Raw genomic sequence first — 21,473 nt, 5'->3', positions numbered from 1 at the left:
CCTTTCATATTATCTCCTGTTTTTCTATAACAGTTAATACAGAGGAGAATTTTAGGGTCAAATAGGTAGTTATGCTTTGGGTGGTGCCTTAATTTCATTTGACTTTCATGCTTTGTTTTTGTTTCAGCCTAGACACTGAAAAAGTTTTTAAAATTATTTAAATCTAGAAGTCAAAAGTTTTGTCAGAATGTGTTTTTGAATTCATGGTTTAAAATGCAATTTAACTTTTCTTTTCAATTTGATTTTTCCCTTAATTTTGTCTTTGATTATTGCTTCTATTTCAGTTTATTTGTGTTTTCTCAGAAACAATATTAATTATCCTTTGTGATTCTACTCTGGATCCAGATCTTTTTAAATGTTAGCTCTTCCTCCCAGCCTTTTAAGATATCTTTCATCATTGATTTAATTTAACACACTATGCATCAGCATTTTCTCCATGCTTCCTACCTGCTTTGTTGATAATACTCACTCTGCCATTTTAGTTTTAGGATTCTCGGGTCACAGAGATAACACAGCAATCAAGGCACTTGCCTTGACATAGCCAGCCCCAGTTTCATACCTGGCACCGCATACGGTCTCTATGCTCCTCTAGGATTAATCACCGAGCACATTACCAGGAGTAGGTCTGGAGCAGTGCAGGGAGTGGATCCCAAACAAAACAGTTTTGAAATCCATGTATTTAATATTTTATTTAACCAAAAATCTTTTCTTAAAAGTATATGTGAAGTTATAAAATTTTCTTAAACATGGATGGATGTAGAGAGTATTATGCTGAGCAAAATGAGTCAGAGGGAGAGAGATAGGCATAGAATTATCATGCTCATTTTTGGGATATATAATATATATAATATCATATTATAATAGTAATACATGTATGTAGTGTGATAATAATACCCAGAGATAAAAGAGATGAGAACCAGAGTACCAGTCTATTGTAAGAAGTTTGCCACAAATAGTGGAGGAGTGCAGTTAAGGCAGAGAAGGTATCACTATGACAATGAGAGTTGAAAATGATCACACTGAACAAGATTTGGGTGCTGAAAGCGATAAAGTGATATGCATGATGCCCCTTCAGTAACCAGTGTTTAATGGTAATAAAGGGAAGAGAGAGCAAGCATGAGAGCATAGTGGGGTGTGTGTGTGTGATGGTGTTTGTCTGCCATAGAGGTAGGTGGGGGGGGGGGGAGTCCAGAATAGAGCTGGAAACAAACAAGGGACATTAGTGGTAGAAAGTGTGCACTGGCTAAGGGATGGCATTGGACATTGTATAACTGAAACTAAATCATGAACAACTTTGTAACTGTATATCACAATGTTTCAAGATTAAAAAAAGGGAAACATACTAGAGTGGGTCAAATACAAGGTTTACATTAAGGAAAAAATAGGTGTTCAGTTTCTAGGTGTTTGGTACTTTTTTTAAACTGCATCCTGGAAGATCTCTGTCTTCTTTTGTATTTTTAATAACTTTCTACATGTGGCACAATGCTTGAAAAATTTGCTTCTTGAAGCTATTGTATGGAAATAAATTCTGCCTTATAAATATTCATCACAAGTTGGTATTCAAATAATGGATGAACTAGTGTTACTGTAACAGAACCTATGTCTTAAAACTGGGTCATTTTAGCGATGAAATAAAATGTAGATGCATAAGTGATTGTAAGAATTTCAATTACTTCCATACATATTTATTATATATAGAAAGTGGTGGATCATTGCCTTCTAACAGAAAAGTTTTTGAACTGAAACAGCTCTTAGCAACCTATTTTCAATTTCATTTCTTCCTAAGACAAAAAAGGGACCTAGGTCTCCATGCTTTATGTAGTGTGTTTAATACTGTAGGGATTAGTATAGATGAGAGAAAAGTGTAGATAATTGGTGAGTTCATACTAGCAGCCCAGTGATAAGATAAAGAGACCACCCTGCAATGCAAGTCACCAGGTGAGGTTTAATATGCTTAGCTAGCTCAGGGTCCAAGACTTCCACCTGGGAACAAACTCCAGTCAAGGACTCCAAGTCACTTTTCCACTCTGGTTAAATAGCTATCGCATCCATACATCAGAGCTGAATGTACAGTCCCAGGAAGCAGATAAAAGGGATACACAATTCGAATGCCACAAGATACATAATTTAGATGTTACAAGGCTAATTTGTTAAGGCCTATCCCAAATGCATGGACGTGGGTGCCATGTTCTGGGTCTTGTGTCTCCCTTTGTCTCCAACTGTTATCCGAAGGCCACATTTTTACAAGCTAACAAGCTAACAAGGGGGTTATAAAGAAGCAGTTTAGAAGAGCAGAAACTTTCATTGGGAAAGAGGAAACCTCAGAATATTACAGGACTATTAATACTTGGGACAGTTGGTATAATGTTGAAATAGTATGATATCATAAAGAGTATTCTCCCTTCCTAGGGTTGTAACTATAGTCAAGGAAAATTAGTCAATTTGCCCAAAGTTAGGAGGGAAAATAAAATAAATAATAATATAAATAAAATATGAGGTTTATTCAATAATTCAGCATTTCAAGCTGGTGAAAACAGAATATCTGGGATCCTTTGTGACTGCACAAGTTACATGTCTTTGAAGCTCTTTCTTTTTCATTTCTGATGTAGAATTTTATATCCAGATAGAAATAAAGACACTGGCTTATCACCATTTAACACTTATTGTTCCTTCTGTAATCTATGTTTTATGATTTATTTGGGGAAGATTTTTAACCCTGAAATTCAAAACTCTTTCCTGATGATTCTGACTTTGATTTCAGAATGGTTGAAGGGTCTATGGATGAAGGAAACTCTAAGGAATACTAGTGACTAGTATTGGTTCTTTCATTCTTACTCAGTTCTAGGGAACCCCAAGCATCATTATTTTTTTTAACTAAAGATAGCAGTCATGTCTTCCTAAGTATTCTGTCTATAGCATACTCATCTCCTAAAAATAACCTTTTAAGCCTTATTGAAAAAATTTTATGGCTAACGAAACAAGTACTGAAATACCTGATAGAATCCCAAATTGACTACTTTTTCTTATGTTACTTTCTTTCTTTTTCTTGTTTTCTTTTTGGGTCACACTGGCAGTGCTCAGGGTTTACTCCTGTCTCTAAAGGATTCTCTCTGGCCCCATCTTACTTTCTAATTTATAAACCAGAACCATAATAATGCTATAGAATGCTAAGAAGTTTAAAGCACAGATGCTCTGAATCAGGATTTATCAGAAATAAAATGAGACTTTTTTATTACTAAGATGAATTTTATAGTAAACATACATGTATATTCACTTCTAATTTATATAAATTCTTCATGTTTATATAATATCGCGTTGCAAGAGGTAAGCATTCAGTCATTCACAATTGGAATTGGCTGGAGAGATAGTTTAGGAGTTAAGGTTCTTTCTTTGCATACAGCCCATCCTGGTTTGATATCATCCCTACATATAGTCCCCCATCCACCACTAGTACTGATTCCTAAGAACTGCTGGGTATGGAACCCAAACCAAAATAATAATAATAATGATAATGATAATAATACTATAAATTTAAAAGGAAATGTTAAATTTTCCCTCATTAATAAAGTAAAAATGAATTAACTATATAGTTAAGATTGCTATAGTTAATCACTAAGAACTATACATCTGATGGGTGGTTTAAATTCCAAATGCTTTCCTCAACAGCATCTTTATAGATGTTAATAATTGTTGAAAGATGAAACACGATCTTGCTTGATTTAAAATAGTAGGCTTTATTTTTAATTTTCTTTTAAACTATTGGGACTTGAACCCAGAGCCTGACACATGCCTAGTATTTACTCTGCCAATGAGTCCCACTGCAAGTTTTTAAGAGTTCATCTTTTAAAGTAAATATGAACATTAGTTAATTACAGTGAAATATTATGTAATATTTCAACCAGACCAAAATGTTTTATATACTTAAATACCTTTGTATTGTTGAAATATATTCCATTCTGACCTGAATAACTAAACAGAAAAAATAAACATACTGGGGAAAGAGAAGATAAGCACGGGAAAATAATGTAGCAGAAATAAAATTTAAGTTGTGATTATTACTAATTAAAATTTTTCCATAGAACTATGCTTCAACATATGTGAGTACATGTGTCATCCGCTACTAAAATTGTACATTATTTCATGCCTTGTTTGGTTGGGATTGGTATGTTCTGAACTACATAAACTAAACGTAACCTTTTTCAAAACCTTTTTACAGGTGGCGATTTTCATTTTACTTTTATATATTTACCTATGGAGTCCGGTTGCTGAAAAAGGTAGGATCCACCAAGATATTTTTTTATATAATGCTTATAAAATGATAAGCCTATATCTCAATTTTTATGCGTGACCAGTGATGATATTTTATTTTATTTTTAATTTTTATTGTGGTCAAAGTGAATTACAATTATTTCACAGAAATATTTAAGGCACATAGTGACAATGAATGAGGGGCATTCCCACCACCAGTGTTGTCTTCCCTCCACCCCTGTTCCCAGGCTGCATCCATATCAATGATTATATTTTAACCAAACATAACAGACTAGGCGTTAGTGTATTAGAATAAGAATTTTTTGGTGCATTTTTCTTTTGTTAGGAAAAAAGTACAGGATTTTTTTTGTGGTAGGCAAATTTTAGAATGTACCTAAAATGGTTTTGAAAACAAGTTGTTTTTCCAGTGAAAGATGTTGCTAAGATGTTGCTACTATACTTTCTTGTTTATTATTTGTGGCATTAGGAACTTTATGAAAACCCATTTGAGGTCCTGAAAGGACTTCCCATGCCTCATATCACAGCTTGATAAACAAACAAACAAACAAACAAACAATAACAACAACAAAAAACAGTGGTTGAAATATATGGGAGCACTGTAGTCTTCAATAGCCAAGACAGTATAAAAACATGGATTACCTTACTTCCATTCTTTATTTAAGAACAACACTTGTTGCTGGAAGAAAAGTCGGTTCCTCTCCCAATTTTTTCCCCCTGCTGCTGCTGCTTTGCTATTTCTACATGAGCTGAGGCACCTTGATCTAAGGAAGTAATTCTTGGAGCTTGCCATAATTTGTCCCCCAGTTATCTCAATGCTTAATGGCTCTTAACAAATTAAACTCTAAGTTTAAAACTCATGAAATCTTATCTCATGGTTATGCTATATGAACAGTAGTGATTTCCCAGAAGATAGGGCATTTGCCAAGTGACATGCCCTGCTAGCAAATTTTTATTTTAATAGTGATGTGAAAATTACAGATGTATTAGTTTTAAAGTCTGACTTGTAAGATATTGTCTGCCTGTGGCAAATTCTATTCTAAATAATGGTTGTTTTTCAGTATCATAATTTTCTATAGGAAATATTTTTGACATTTTTTTTGACTCTTTCTTATTTTTTGACTTAATAAGACTCTATGGCTCAGAGGACATTTAAATAAATACAATAAGGTTTTCTAAGTTTAAAAACATTCACAGATGGGATTAATAAACATAGTAGAAAATATTTATTTTAGAAACATACTGCTCTGGTATTCTAATTTACTTATCTAGGGGATGGTGTAGAAATGGAAAGAATGTCTCTAGGGTTTATAAAACTTTGTTATAAGTTACAAACTTATAAAGTTTTATAAAACTTATAAACCTTTGAACTTTATGATCCTGGAAAAGGAAGTCATGTTGGATAGAATTTCAGCTGATGAGTAAGAGTTGTGTGTATTGCTCACTGGAGTCAAGGTTTGAGATTCATATTTGTCTATATCAGTGGTATGCTTTGATGGTGAACAAGGAAAGATGGTGAGGGCCAGGAACACTTTTGAACCCTTTCCTCTGGAGCTTCAGAATATGGTCCTATAGTCTTCTCAATCACTTCTTGCTTCCTCCCATAACCCTACACAGTAAATCTGGTCAATTGTTATCTGAATAAAAATACTTTGACACTTAGCTCTGCTTCTCTTTGCCTCTATAAACAAACTGAATGGAACCAGAACAGTTTTCATCCCCTCCATCCTTAGCAGCTCACTTAATATCTGTAAAATGCCTTACCAATGAACATTGGCTTGAAAATTGTGTTTCCTTAATGGATACGTTTCTTTCATCTTCCTCTAGTTCTACCAAATGTTATAACAGGCTGATGAGAAAATAACAGAATGCGATTCTTATTGTTATTTGTAACTAGAGTCTTTTTTATTCCTGTCTCAGAAGCACATGGTAATAAGTGAGTGTATAGTTTTGTTAATCATAATGTGAGCTAGATAGAAAAAGACATAGAGAATTAATTACTGAACTAGCTGGTACAGACTTTATAAGCTATCTTTCCAACTTCACAACCAAAGAAACAGAAATCAGAGGGTAAAGGGGCATTTTAAAAGCCTCAAATGCATGTATAAGACTGAGTCTGAAGTGAAACACACAGTACTATCTCATATTCCAGTGTTTTCTCCACTAATCTGAGCATAATTTAAATCCATTTTTATCAGTTAAATTACTTATTTAATTTAATATAGTTATTGGTTCATATCATAGGAGTTTAATTTTTTATTTTAATTAATCTATTTAAAATAGAATTTTTTTTTTTTTTTTTGGTTTTTGGGCCACACCCAGCAGCGCTCAGGGGTTACTCCTGGCTCTATACTTAGAAATTACTCCTGGCAGGCTGGGGGAACCATATGGGATGCCATGAATCAAACTCAGGTCCATCCTGGGTTGGCCACATGCAAGGCAAATGCCCTACCACTGTGCTATCTCTCCAGCCCCTAAAATAAATTTTTATTAATTTTTTGGTGAGGACATTATATTTGCATCTCTAACCTGGGGGTAATATTTTTGAGACAGCATGAGGAAGAATTAAAACTAGTTAATTCAAATGTTCACAATATTCTAAATGCTTTACAATAAATACACCAGGGAAGTTGACCAATTTTAAGAGGTTACATAGATCATGGTTACCTTATACCCCATCTTCAAAATGGATATTATTGCTCAAGCTGGCTGAAAATACTTAGTAATCTTGTTTAATTGTCTGTTGTCTCTAGGTTATATGTTGATATTGTAATATTTGGGGCAGATTACTTTCCAGTCAGTACTTGCCTGAGGTTCAGTGATAGGCCCAGTGATCCAGAACAGCTCAGATTCTGGTTCTGGAGCTGCCATGGACTGCTAGCACATGAAGGAACATACAATACCAAGAGTTAAACTCAGGGCACAGGGCATGCAAAGCATGTGCTGCAGAAATTTGAGATATACCTGACAAATGCTGTAACATATTTATTTATTTAATTTTTGGTTTTGAGTCACACCCAGTGGTGCGCAGGGTTTATTCCTGGCTCTGCACTCAGGAAAAACCCTCCATGGAGTGCTTTGGAGACCATATGGGATGCTAGGGATCTACTTAGGTCTGCTGCTTGCAAGACAAGTCTCTTACCCATTGTACTCTCTCTTTGGTACTTGTTACAACGTTCTTAAATTCTATACTTTTGTAGAAAATTTTAAATTGCTGATAATTATGCAAATGCTAATAACCTGTTTAGAAAGAAACATTATGGTGCAAAATCATAACCATAATATGTCCTTATATTAGAACTGAGTAATTCAAACATTGCAAATTTCTTCTGAGGAAAGAATAGTATAGAAATAAAGCATAAATATGTGAAGTTAGTCAGTCAATATAAAAATGCATATACATATTTACACATATACATATATCAAATAAAATATAAAACAATCATAATTGTCTATTGGTAGAATGATTTTGATATCAAAATGACAAAATGACTTGCAATCCTTAAAATACAACTTCAAAGAATCACATCATTTATTAACCTAATAAATGTTAAATAGAACTTTGCAGATATTTCTAAAAACATACAATTTTATATATCATTTATATATAATATATATCATCATAGAAATGAAGGATAAAAAGCAAAAAAATATATATATCCCTTTTAGAGAGGCAGCCTTATTTTTTTATTTTTTATTTAAACAAATTTATTACATACATGATTGTGTTTGGGTTTCAGTCATGTAAAAAACACCATCCATCACCAGTGCAACATTCCCATCACCAATGTCCCAAATCTCCCTCCTCCCCACCCAACCCCCACCTGTACTCTAGACAGGCTTTCTATTTCCCTTGTACATTGTCTTTATTAGGATAGTTCAAAATGTAGTTATTTCTCTAACTAAACTCATCCCTGTTTGTGGTGAGCTTCATGAGGTGAGCTGGAACTTCCAGCTCTTTTCTCTTTTGTGCCTGAAAGTTATTATTGCAAGAATGTCTTTCATTTTTCTTAAAACCTATAGATGAGTGAGACCATTCTGCGTTTCTCTCTCTCTCTCTCTCTCTCTCTCTCTCTCTCTCTCTCTCTCTCTCTCTCTCTCTCTGACTTATTTCACTCAGCATAATAGATTCCGTGTACATCCATGTATAGGAAAATTTTATGACTTCATCTCTCCTGACAGCTGCATAATATTACTTGTGTATATGTACCACAGTTTCTTTAGCAATTCATCTGTTGAAGGGCATCTTGGTTGTTTCCATAGTTTTGCTATGGTAAATAGTGCTGCAATGAATATAGGTGTAAGGAAGGGATTTTTGTATTGTATTTTAGTGTTCCTAGGGTATATTCCTAGGAGTGGTATAGCTGAGTCATATGGGAGCTCTATTTCTAGTTTTTGGAGGAATCTCCATATTGCTTTCCATAAAGGTTGAACTAGACGTCATTCCCACCAGCAGTGGATAAGAATTCCTTTCTCTCTACATCCCCGCCAACACTGCTTGTTCTCATTCTTTGTTATGTGTGCCAATCTCTGGGGTGTGAGATGGTACCTCATAGTTGTTTTGATTTGCGTCTCCCTGATGATTAGTGATGTGGAGCATTTTTTCATGTGTCTTTTGGCCATTTGTATTTCTTCTTTGTCAAAGTGTCTGTCCATTTCTTCTCCCCATTTTCTGATGGGATTAGATGTTTTTTTCTTGTAAATTTCTATCAGTGCCTTGTATATTTTGGAGATTAGCCCCTTGTCTGATGGGTATTGGGTGAATAGTTTCTCCCACTCGTTGGGGGGCTCTTGTATACTGGGCGCTATGTCTTTTGAGGTGCATAAGCTTCTCAGTTTAATATATTCCCATCTGTTAATCTCTGCTTTCACTTGCTCTTTGAATATGCCTTTAGTCTCAATGTCCTGGAGTGTTTTACCTACATGTTATTCTATATATCTTATTGTTTCGGGTCTGATATCGAGGTCTTTCATCTATTTGGATTTAACCTTTGTGCATGATGTTAGCTGGGGATCTAAGTTCAATTTTTTGCAAGTGACTCGGTAGTTGTGCAAACACCACTTGTTGAAGAGGCTTTCTTTGCTCCATTTAGGATTTCTTGCTCCTTTATCAAAAATTAGGTGATTGTATTTCTGGGGAACATTCTCTGAGTACTCAAGCCTATTCCACTGATCTGAGGTCCTGTCTTTATTCCAATACCATGCTGTTTTGATAACTATTGCTTTGTAGTACAGTTTAAAGTTGGGGAAAGTAATTCCTCCCATATTCTTTTTCCCAATCATTGCTTTAGCTATTCTAGGGTATTTATTGTTCCAAATGAATTTCAAAAGTGCCTGATGCACTTTTTTGAAGAATGTCATGGGTATCTTTAGAGGGATCACATTAAATCTGTACAATGCTTTGGGGAGTGTTGCCATTTTAATGTTGTTAATTCTGCCAATCCATGAGCAGGGTATGTGTTTCCATTTCCGCATCTCCTCTCTTATTTCTTGGAGCAGTTTTATAGTTTTCTTTGTATAGGTCCTTCACATTTTTAGTCAAGTTGATTCCAAGATATTTGAATTTGTATGGCACTATTGTGAATGGGGTTGGTTTCTTAATGTCCATTTCTTCCTTATTACTATTGGTGTATAGAAAGGCCATTGATTTTTTGTGTGTTAATTTTGTAGCCTGCCACCTTGCTATATGAGTCTATTGTTTCTAGAAGCTTTTTCATAAAGACTTTAGGGTTTTCTAGGTATAGTATCATGTCATCTGCAAACAGCAAGAGTTTCACTTTTTCTTTTCCTATCTGGATTCCCTTGATATCTTTTTCTTGCCTAATCACTATAGCAAGTACTTCCAGTGCTATGTTGAATAGGAGTGGTGAGAGAGGACAGCCTTGTCTTGTGCCAGAATTTAGAGGAAAGGGTTTCAGTTTTTCTCCATTGAGGACAATATTTGCCTCTGGCTTGTGGTAGATGGCCTTAACTATATTGAGAAAGGTTCCTTCCATTCCCATCTTGCTGAGAGTTTTGATCAAGAATGAGTGTTGGACCTTATCAAATGCTTTCTCTGCGTTTATTGATATGATTATGTGATTTCTATTTTTTTGTTGTTAATGTTGTGTATTATGTTGATAGATTTATGGATGTTAAATCATCTTTGCATTCCTGGGATGAAACCTACTATATTGTAGTAGATAATCTTCTTAATGAGGCAATGAATCCTATTTTCCAGGATTTTGTTGAGGATCTTGCATCTGCAATCATCAGCGATATTGGTCTGTAATTTTCTTTTTTGGTAGCATCTCTGTCTGGTTTAGGTATCAACGTGATGTTGGATTCATAAAATCTATTTGGAAGTGTTTCGTTTGTTGGATTTCATGAAAGAGTCTTGCCAGGATTGGTAGTAGTTCCTCTTGGAAAGTTTGAAAGAATTCAATAGTGAATCCATCTGGGCCTGGACTTTTGTTTTTGGGCAGACATTTGATTACTGTTTTAATTTCATCAATAGTAATGGGGGTGTTTAGATGTGCTACATCCTCGTCCTTCAACCGTGGAAGATTATGAGTCCAATAATTTATTTATTTCTTCCAGGTTCTCATTTTTAGTAGTGTACAGTTTCTCAAAGTAGTTTCTGATTACCCTTTGAATCTCTACCATATCAGTAGTGATCTCTCCTTTTTCATTCCTAATATGAGTTATCAAGTCTCTCTCTCTCTCTCTCTCTCTCTCTCTCTTTCTTTGTTAGTTTTGCCAATGATCTATCAATCTTGTTTATTCTTTCGAAGAACCAAATTCTGCTTTTGTTGATCTTTCGGATTGTTTTTCGTGTTTCCTCTTCATTTATTTCTGCTCTCAGCTTTGTTATTTCCTTTTGTCTCCCTATTTTTGGGTTCTTTTGTTGAGTACTTTCAAATTCTATGAGCTGCGTCATTAAGCTATTCAGGTATGCCCCTTCTTCTTTCCTGATGTGTGCTCACAAAGCTATAAATTTTCCTCTCAGTACTGCTTTTGCTGTGTCCCATAAGTTCTGATAGTTTGTGTCTTTATTGTCATTTGTTTCCAGGAACCTTTTGATTTCCTCCTTGATTTCATCTCGGGCCCACTGGTTATTGAGCATGAGGCTGTTTAACTTCCAGGTGTTAAAGTTTTTCTTCTGAGTCCCTTTGGAATTCACAAATAATTTGAGAGCCTTGTGGTCAGCGAAGGTAGTCTGCAAAATTTCTATCCTCTTGATCTTATGGAGGTATGTTTTATGTGCCAGCATGTAGTCTATCCTGGAGAATGTCCCATGTACATTGGAGAAGAATGTGTATCCAGGTTTCTGGGGATGGAGTGTCCTATATATATCCACTAGGCCTCTTTCTTCCATTTCTCTCCTCAGGTCTAGTATATTCTTGTTGGGTTTCAGTCTGGTTGACCTATCCAGTGTTGACAAAGCCGTGTTAAGGTCCCCCACAATTATTGTGTTGTTGTTGATATTATTTTTCAGATTTGTCAACAGTTGTATTAAATATTTTGCTGGCCCCTTATTCGGTGCGTATATGTTTAGGAGAGTGATTTCTTCCTGCTGTATGTATCCCTTGATTAATACAAAATGTCCATCTTTGTCCCTTACAACTTTCCTAAGTATAAAGTTTACATTATCTCATACTAGTATGGCCACTTCAGCTTTTCTATGGGTGTTGTTTGCTTGGATGATTTTTCTTCAGCCTTTTATTTTGAATCTATGTTTGTTCTGACTATTCAGGTGCGTTTTTTGTAGGCAGTAGAAGGGTGGATTGAGTTTTTTGATCCATTTAGCCACTTCATGTCTCTTAACTGGTGCATTTATTCCATTGACATTGAGAGAAAGAATTGTTCTGGGAGTTAGTGCCATCTTTTATATCGAAGTTTGGTGTGTCTGTTGGTCAGTCTTGTCTTAAAGTAGGCCATTCAGTTTTTCTTTTTAGAATGGTTTTGAGTCTATAAAGTTTCTGAGTTGTTGTTTGTCTATGAAACCATGTATTGTTCCTTCAAACTTGAAAGTGAGTTTTGCTGGGTGCAGTATTCTAGGCGAAGCATTTATTTCATTGAGTTTTGTCACTATGTCCCACCACTGCCTTCTGGCCTTGAGTGTTTCCGGTGACAGGTCTGCAGTAAACCTCAAGGATGTTCCCTTGAATGTAATTTCTCTTTTCGATCTTGCTGCTTTCAGAATTCTGTCTCTATCTGTGGGATTCATTATTGTGACTAGGATGTGTCTTGGGGTGTTTTTTTCTGTGGACTCTTTTAGTTGGTACTCTTCGGGCATGCAGGATTTGATCTCATGTATTCATTTGCTCTGGTAGTTTCTCTTTAATGATGTTCTTGACCATTGATTCTTCCTGGAGATTTTCTTCCTGGGTCTCTGGGACTCCACTGATTCTTAAGTTGTTTCTGTTGATCTTATCATAGACTTCTATTTTCATCTGTTCCCATTCTTTGAGTAATTTTTCCATTGTTTGCTTTAAGGCTTTTTCCAATTTCTTCTGCTGTATGGAATTGTTATTCATCTCATCTTCCAGTGTACTGATTATATCCTCAGCTGCTTTTTAACCCATGGGAAAGCTCAACCATGTTTTTTCTTCAATTCATCTACTGAGTTTTTCAGAGCTGTTATTTAATCTGAAATTTCAGTTTGATTTCTATCTTCATATTCTCTGGATTCTTATTAGTGTTCTTTTCTATAATTTCTTTGAGTTCTTTGAACATCTTCCATATTGCGACTCTAAACTCCTTATCTGAGAGACTGACTAGTTGGTTGGTCATGTTCAAGTCATCAGAGTTACCATCGTCATTCTCTATGTCTGGCATTGGCCTGCATTGTTTCCCCATGTCACACTTATATTGTGGGATTTTCTACGTGTTGTGGTTGTATTCATTGGCTAAATGATGTGCACGGCCTGCAAGGGAAGCCAAGTGAAGCGGCAGTGCTCCTCTGGCTCCACCATTTCTGGGCTTGTAAACTCACCTCCAGGGAAGACTCCAGGAAAGGCAAATCGTCCTCAGATGTGCCACACACAGGATGAAATTAGGCCAAGAATGGAGCACAGCACAGAAGACAGGGGTGTTGGCATCTGAGTTCCTGGAGAGTTCAGTGGAATCCCCTTTCTGGGTGTGTAAGCTCACCTCCAAGGAAGGCTCCAGGGAAGGAGAGCCATCTGCAGATGAACCACACACAGGATGAAATCAGGTGAAAATGGAGCACAGTACAGAAGACAGGCAGATAGGGGTGCTGGCATCTTAGTTCCAGCAGAGTTTAGTGGCTTCCTCTTTCTGGGCTTGTAAAATGTCCTCCAGGGAAGGCTCCAGGGAAGGCGAGCCGTTAGCAGATGAGCCACACACAGGATGAAATCAGGCCAAAAATGGAGCACAGCACAGAAGACAGGCAGATAGGAGTGCTGGCATCTTAGTTCCAGCAGAGTTCAGTGGCTTCTCCTTTTTTGGGCTTGTAAAGTCAGCCATTTCTTACTCACTCACTCGCTGGGTAGCTTCAGAATGCAGTTTTTCGGGGGTTCGCTTCCCAGGGCTCTGAGGAGAGCTTCAAGGATTCAGAAAAAACAGAGAAGCACAGGACAGGGTTCTCTTCAGGTCCTCAGTTTCCTCAGAAGAAGCACAGCAGGGCAGAGACTCTGCAGGTGAAGCAATCAACACTTCACCTGCGAGTCCCCACAGTCAGTCATTTCTTACTCACTCACTAGCTCCCTGGGTAGCTTCAGAATGCAGTTTTTTTGGGGTTCACTTCCCAGGGCTCTGAGGAGAGCTTCAAGGATTCAGAAAAGACAGAGAAGCACAGGACAGGGTTCCCTTCAGGTCCTCAGTTTCCTCAAAAGAAGCACAGCAGGGCAGAGACTCTGCAGGTGAAGCAATCAGCACTTCACCTGCCAGTCCCCACAGTCAGCCATTTCTTACTCATTCCAGACTTATTTTTTAAATTAAAATGATTATTTTCAAAATGTCTTTATTGCTTTCTTCCTTAGTAAAATATTAACCCTCAGTGCAGGAATGAAAATGAAGTTGAATAAATATATTTAGGTATAATTAGCTTATAAGAGAAAGTTTGCAGATGAAACTTTTAAAAAGAGAAAAAAATAAGTTGAATTTTCTCCAGCTAGTTATGCTTGCTTTGTTCCTTCTATGTTTTAATCACTGAAAAAATTTTTTTACTGCATTACCCAGAGTAGCCTGGAATGACCCTAGTATAGACTTACAAGTAGTATCTGTGGTTTCTGATGGGATTTTGGTACAATTCAGGCTTTATTTTCATAGCATATTTATATGGTATATATTAATTAGTAATTGGGATTTCTTTATTCCATATAGCATTTTAACAAACCTCTTAAATTATGGCACTCAGTCATGATAACTTTTATATGTGAAAAGTGTTGCCTAATATTCAAATTTTCAAAGATCAGAAGTAAAGATAAAGAAGAAAGATAATAAGAAACCTTTTCACAATGAAAGTTCCACTACTTTTGGAAAGGGCAGTGACTCAGAAATATTGTTGGCTTAGTGTATAGATAGAATATCTTGAATCATTGGTAATAACCATAATAACCAGCATTATACTGTATTGCACACTCACAGTGAATCAAGCATTATATTATCCACTTAGCATTAATATCTTGTGTTGTATAGTACATCACTGTGAAGTGAAGAAACGAAAGACTCATGTAGGATCAGTAATTTCCCTGGAGTCATTTAAATAGGCAGTGGGAGTGCTAAGATGGAAGTTCAAGTATTTTTGGCTTTGTGGTTTACTTATATCTACACTTTGTTACTGACTCAGAACTACTGGCCTGATCAAAATAAACCATTTATAAAGAAAAAGCAAAAGGTCTTTCTTCTTTATATTACGACTACAGATTTAAAACTCAGTGATTATATTCAAAAGAGGCAAATCAAGTAACATACTTGCATTAGTATTATTAGTCAAATGAAGTCATACTGATGAAGTAAAAAGGCCACACTTTCTAATACTTGAGGAATCTTATTAGAAACAATTTGTAATTTTTAGTCTTAATATAATAGACCTTTTAAAATGCAAAGGAATGCTAACTGTACAATTCATTTTTTTCTCTTGTGAGAGATATCTATTTATTTCCTAGAGTGTGACCAACAAACACATTATACTATTCATAGTAAAAGTAGTTTGAGGCAATTTGTTATTTTCTGCAGCTTGGGAGGGTCTATTTTAGGTGAAAATGTTCATTGATTTGGACATAGGAAAAACTGTTTGGATGATACGGTTTCTTTATTAGACTAATGTCATAGCTTGGAGCTGTTTGTTTAATGATGGTTACACAAAAATTCGTCAAAAGAACATAATGAAGTTTTTACTTAATGATTTGTGTTGAGGCTTCATCTTTAGAAAATATATATACTGGAAGCTTTCTTGAGGTATTGAAGTTTACCTGAAGTTGAAATATATCTGGACATGGGAGGAGATAACAAGGCAAATAAATGTTTACCACTGCTCTCTGGCATAATGTTCAGTCTTGGGTTATTACATTTTATAAAGATGTGTGCATTTGATGATAAATCCATGAGCCTTCTATTTTTGGCCTGCTTAAAATAATGATGTAGAAATTCTAGAAATGAAAAAATAACATTTTAGAGGCTATCAAAATAATACTTAAGTATGAAATTCATTATTAGGCAGTTCCCTAAAGGCTTAGAGTCACACTTTTCAAAGTTTAGAGCTGAACTTGTAGCTGGAAAAACATTGATCTTCATTTTTATGCTTTGGTCAAGCTAGCTCTACAGGCTGGATTGCATTAGTATTCTGTTTCCCTGGGGAAAACAAAACTCATCCCCCTCAGGATTTAGGTAATTTAGTATGAAATATTGATCTATGTATTAAACTTCACCTGCACGTTTTCTTTGCATTAGCTGAGTCATCATGTGACACTTAGGAAAAAAACATTTACTGACTTGAACAAGGAAAACATTATTCTTTTTAAGAATTATTATTACATAGCTGAAAGCTAATGACTTTTGCATATAGTGTGCATCATCATAAAACATTTCCCACACCAACAAAAATAATGAAACAAGCCAGATGTTATTTGCTTTAAAACAACAGCTTTCTGGGGCGGAGAGATAGCATAGCAGTAGGATGTTTGCCTTGCAGGAGGCTGACCCGGGACAGACCTGGGTTTGATTCCTGGTATCCCATATGATCTTCCGAGCCAGCCAGGAGCAATTTCTGAGTGCATGAGCCAGGAGTAACCCCTAAGTGCTGCTGTGTGTGACTGCATAAACAAACAAACAAACAAACAAAAAACCCAGCTTTCTGAGAGAGATTATGTGCTCTAATCCTGCTTATGTAGACTGTGTTCTGTTTCTCTAGGGAAGGCCCAGTCTTGCCTGTGTGTGTTTGGTGTGTTGATAGAGAAACTTTGAACAATACTTGGGGAACTGAGCAACAGGCATTCTGACCTGGCCCATTAATTTGAGCACTGCTGGTTGAGGAACTGGCTAGAGAGCATGCATAAACTGATACCTGCTGAAGTCTGCTATAAAGTGACACAAAGAAGTAATTTTTAATTTCAGTTCTGGATCCTATCCTTTATTAATGCACATGATAATATTTAGGATTTATTGAACAAAGCCTAGTAATGCTAGTTGCTGAAATTCAAGCACATGAAAATTATAGCCATTTTATCCTCAAGGAATTTATATTTTCAAAGGTTAGCAGCATTGAAAACATGAAATAATTTTTATCTATCTAGATTTGAATGTAGGAATGGAAGAAGGTCACAGTGGAGGGCTGAAAATGTTCTGCATTTTGATTTGGGTGGTAGTAGCATTGGAAATTAGACTTTTGTTGTAGGTTGTTGTATTTTATTTTAGTTTAGTTTTTGGGCCACACCCGGTGATACTCAGGTTACTCCTGGATATATGCTCAGAAATCGCTCCTGGCTTGGGGACCATATGGGACACCCGGGGATTGAATCGCGGTCCATCCTAGGTTAGCCATGTGCTAGGCAAATGCCCTACCACTGCACCACCCCTCAAACCCCTGTTGTATGTTATATTTCAATAAAAAGACTCCATAATAATTCTGTTTTTGATAAGTGGAATGAAGGCAAAAGACAATTAAAAAACAAAACTATTTTTTTCATTTTATTTTATTGAAACTATTGTGATTTACAAAGTCCTTCATAGTTGGTTTTCAGACATACAATTCAGATTGTACACAATTGTATACAATACAATTTCAGACACAGACACACACATATATATACATACATAAATACAGGGCCATCTCACCACCAGTGTTGACTTACCTGCACCATGTTCCCAGAGTGTATCCCAACCACCAACCTTTGTCCTCCAGCTTGCCAGTTTAACAGGCCCATTTTAAGTTTAGATTGTTAGAGTCTGGGTTCTTGATTTCATAGTTGTTGACTTTGGCTTGGATATTTAGTTCTGTCCTTTTTCTTTTTTTTCCCAATCAATGCACTTGAGACCACTTGGCCCCTGACCCATCCTTTCAGATTTGTGTTTCTCCTCCTCCAAAGAGCAAAACTTTATTTAAAGGGCATTCTATCCATGGTTTCTCAAGAACTCTGCTGGCTACTAGTAGGAGATATTGAGCTGTTCATTTATTCATTATTTCATGTAGTGCCTCTTAAGCACATGACCTGTGATAAGTATGTATAGCAAATGAGCCTGAGGTTCTGATTTAATGTTTGTGCTTTTTCTTTCCCTGGAAAAATCAGTAGCATAGGGATTTATATAAATTTGAAACATCTACTATGCACAAGATTTGGTGTTGGATAAGAAGGATGATTTGGTTCCAAACTTTAAGATTCTTAGAAATTGGCAGAGGAGTTAAAATGTTTTAGGAAAAAAAAGACCTTGTGTTTTAAGGGTCTGTCTCAGCACAAGAACTATACTGAGTCATGGTTGTCTGTGCGCTGCTGAGTGGGTTGGCTTTGATGTAATATTAGTGAATGCATTTTTAGTACAGAGTGGGAAAATTGAAAAAATATAGGCCAATTTGAGATTTTATGAAGGTGGAGTAGGGAAATAAAACTAGGAATATGCTTGGAAAGGATTTGGCATATACACAAGAGATTACACTTTACAGGTAAAGGATTAACTTCTGTATGCATTTTTCACAGATTGCTGGTATTTCTTGGAGAACATCCTTTTTCTTCCCCAGTCTGCAGTCTTCCATTTTACTAACTCCTGGCTCTACTCTACTTTTCCATGTCGTCTCTGTCTACTCTTCCCTTATTTCTCCATATATGCAAAGTAAAAAATAAATGGATCTAGCCTTTCATTTACCTCTACTCTCCCATCCTCACCCATGTATGACTTGTTATGAAATTGCAAGTTTAATTCTCATTAGCAGAGCCTAACTAAGATGTTTGAGTTACAATTTCATCCTGACTACTGTCACGTCTATAAGTAGGATGATAACTACTTGATAATTTTTCGCTAGTCCCTAGTTCTACTGTCATTCCCTAATCCCACTTTACCCTTCTCTGCCTCCACTTCATCACTTTTATTCTGGGTTGGAATCATTTATAGTAACTTTTAGACATTTTTAGGGCTCCACATGGTAGTCTTCAGCACCTATTCTTGTTTCTGTACTCAGGAGTGACTCTTGACAGTGCGTAGAGGACATATGTGATGTCAAGGATTCAACTGGGATAGGCTGAATGTAAATCAAGTATTGCAACTTCCTATACTATCTCCATCACCCTTTTTGAAGTGTGTGTGTGTGTGTGTGTGTGTGTGTGTGTGTGTGTGTGTGTGTGTGTAAAAAAAAATTAGGCTGATTTTGGGGCCAGATCAGTGGCGCAAGTGGTAGGACATTTGCCTTGCATGCACTAATTTAGGATGAACTGCGATTTGATCCCTTGGTCTCCCTTATGGTCCCTCAAGCCAGGAGCGACTTCTGTGTGCATAGCCAGGAGTAATACCTGAGCTTCACTGGATGTGGCCCAAAAAACAAACAAAAAATTAGGCTGATTTAAATAGTTTAAGTAATTTTTTTATTTGATTTGTCTTTTTTATTGACATTGTTCACACTCACACACACACACACACACACACACACACACACACACAAAAGATTTACCTTAGGGCAAAGCAATGAGAGTACAGGCCATTGGTAGCAGGAAATGTGGACTGGTGAAGGGATGGATGTTGAACATTGTATAACAAACTCAATCATGAACAACTTTGTAATTGTATCTCATGATGATTAAAAATAAATTTTAAGAGGTTGGAGAGATAGCATGGAGGTAAAGTGTTTACCTTGCATGCATAAGGACGGTGGTTCCAATCTTGGCATCCCAAATGGTCCCCTGAGCTTGCCAGGAGTAACCCCTGAGTGCTGCTAGGTGTGATCCAAAAAAGACCAAAAATAAATAAATAAATAAATAAATTTTAAAAGAGGCAACACAAAACTACATTTCAGGACAGTGAGAAAACTCAAAGGGTTGAGCACATGATTTGTGTGCAAGGAACCTTTGGTTCAATCCCCAAAATTACATAGTCATGTGACCCTGAATACTAAGCCAGAAATAGTCTTTGAGCACTGCCCAACACCAAGAAGCTATGTTATCACCACTAGGTTTATTATGGAGTTGTTAAAATTAATGTTACTTTTCTTAGTATATAAATATGAAGTATTTATCTATGTGTATTTCTCTCAAATGTAATACATGGGCCTATGAGACACCATGACCACTTTATAAACCATCTGTATGTCACCATGATGTGTGACATCCTAAGAATGCGTATGTATAGTTCATAAATATTGAATAATGAAATCAAAATATGTAACTTTAATATTTTGTAGCAATTTATATTCTTTTTTATGAAAAAGCTTTAAATTTATGACTGGAATCAAATGTGAAGATTATGTTACTCTATTTTTTGTTTTGTTTTGTTTTGTTTTTGGACCACACCAGGCGGTACTCAGGGGTTACTCCTGGCTAACTGCTCAGAAATAGCTCCTGGCAGGCATGGGGGACCATATGGGACGCAGGGACTCAAACCAACCACCTTAGATCCTGAGTTGGTTGCTTGTAAAGCAAGCAACCATTGTGCTATCTCTCCAGCTTTTGTTACTCTATTTTTTTTTTTTTGGTTTTTGGGTCACACCCGGCAGTGCTCAGGGGTTACTCCTGGCTGTCTGCTCAGAAATAGCTCCTGGCAGGCACAGGGGACCATATGGGACACCGGGATTCGAACCAACCACCTTTGGTCCTGGATCGGCTGCTTGCAAGGCAAACACCGCTGTGCTATCTCTCCGGGCCCTTGTTACTCTATTTTTTAAAAATTATTTTATTTTATTTTTTGGTTTCTAAAACTGTGAATGAAGTTTTCTCATGGGCATAATTCTAACACCACACCCATTACCAATGTCCCATTATTTCTCCCAAAGGACCCATTGAACCCTGTCACTTCCCTTTTTGATTAGTTATGTACATGCATAACCAGCGATAAAATTAATTAAATAAATTGACCTTTCCTTTCTTCAGACTGTTAGCTGAAGTCTAGCCAGATTCTTTTTTTACATAATTAATGTATTCAAATAGATATACCTTTAGTTCTAAAGAAGAATGGTTGGAGATAGTCACTACTTTGCCATATGTCTAAAGGAGAATGATATATGTACTTGTGCATATGCATGTATGTGTGTGTGTGTGTGTGGTTAGTACAAGTGAGTGATCATAGGGTCTCACTCCTGGGAAATGACTGAAGATGTTTTAAGATGTCTAAATGATTCCATCCAGTAAATGTTAACTGCATAATCAGGGTGCATCATTCTGACTCTCAGGTTCCCCAGATTAAAACATCATTATTCTCCCTCCTTAAAGTTGCAGAGTGAGGTATAATATTTTGTATTGTATTTTCTACAAGGGACAAGAGCAATAATGTATCAGGTAGGGTACTTGCCTTTCACACAGTTGACCTGGTTTTGGTCCCTGGCACCCCATACCATCCCTTAAATTTTTAGGATTGATCTCTGAACATAGACTCAGGAGCAACCCCTGAGAATCACTGGTACAGTCCCCAAACACCCATAAAAGGAAAGAATAAAATAGTGCTTTTGATAGTGTTTGTTATGATAATCTCATATCAAGATAAATTTATTAACTTTGCGCTTATGGTATGAGTTAAAAATTTAAATATAGATATAGTGTAGTAATACTATGCAAAGGTTGTACTTA

General features: G+C 36.2%; 1 protein-coding gene across 1 annotated transcript in view; it reads left to right on the top strand.

Moving 5' to 3' along the window:
- CERS6 (ceramide synthase 6) overlaps nt 1-21,473 on the top strand; it is a 331,923-nt gene that overhangs the window by 161,161 nt on the left and 149,289 nt on the right. Inside the window, exon 4 of the mRNA XM_049773537.1 lies at nt 4,217-4,274. Within this exon, the coding sequence (XP_049629494.1) occupies nt 4,217-4,274 (58 nt within the window). The remainder of the gene's footprint in view (nt 1-4,216; nt 4,275-21,473) is intronic.

Source organism: Suncus etruscus, chromosome 5 (assembly GCF_024139225.1).
Source record: "Suncus etruscus isolate mSunEtr1 chromosome 5, mSunEtr1.pri.cur, whole genome shotgun sequence".
NCBI classification, from domain to species: Eukaryota; Metazoa; Chordata; class Mammalia; order Eulipotyphla; family Soricidae; genus Suncus; species Suncus etruscus.
This window is presented reverse-complemented; position numbering and strand designations above follow the sequence as displayed.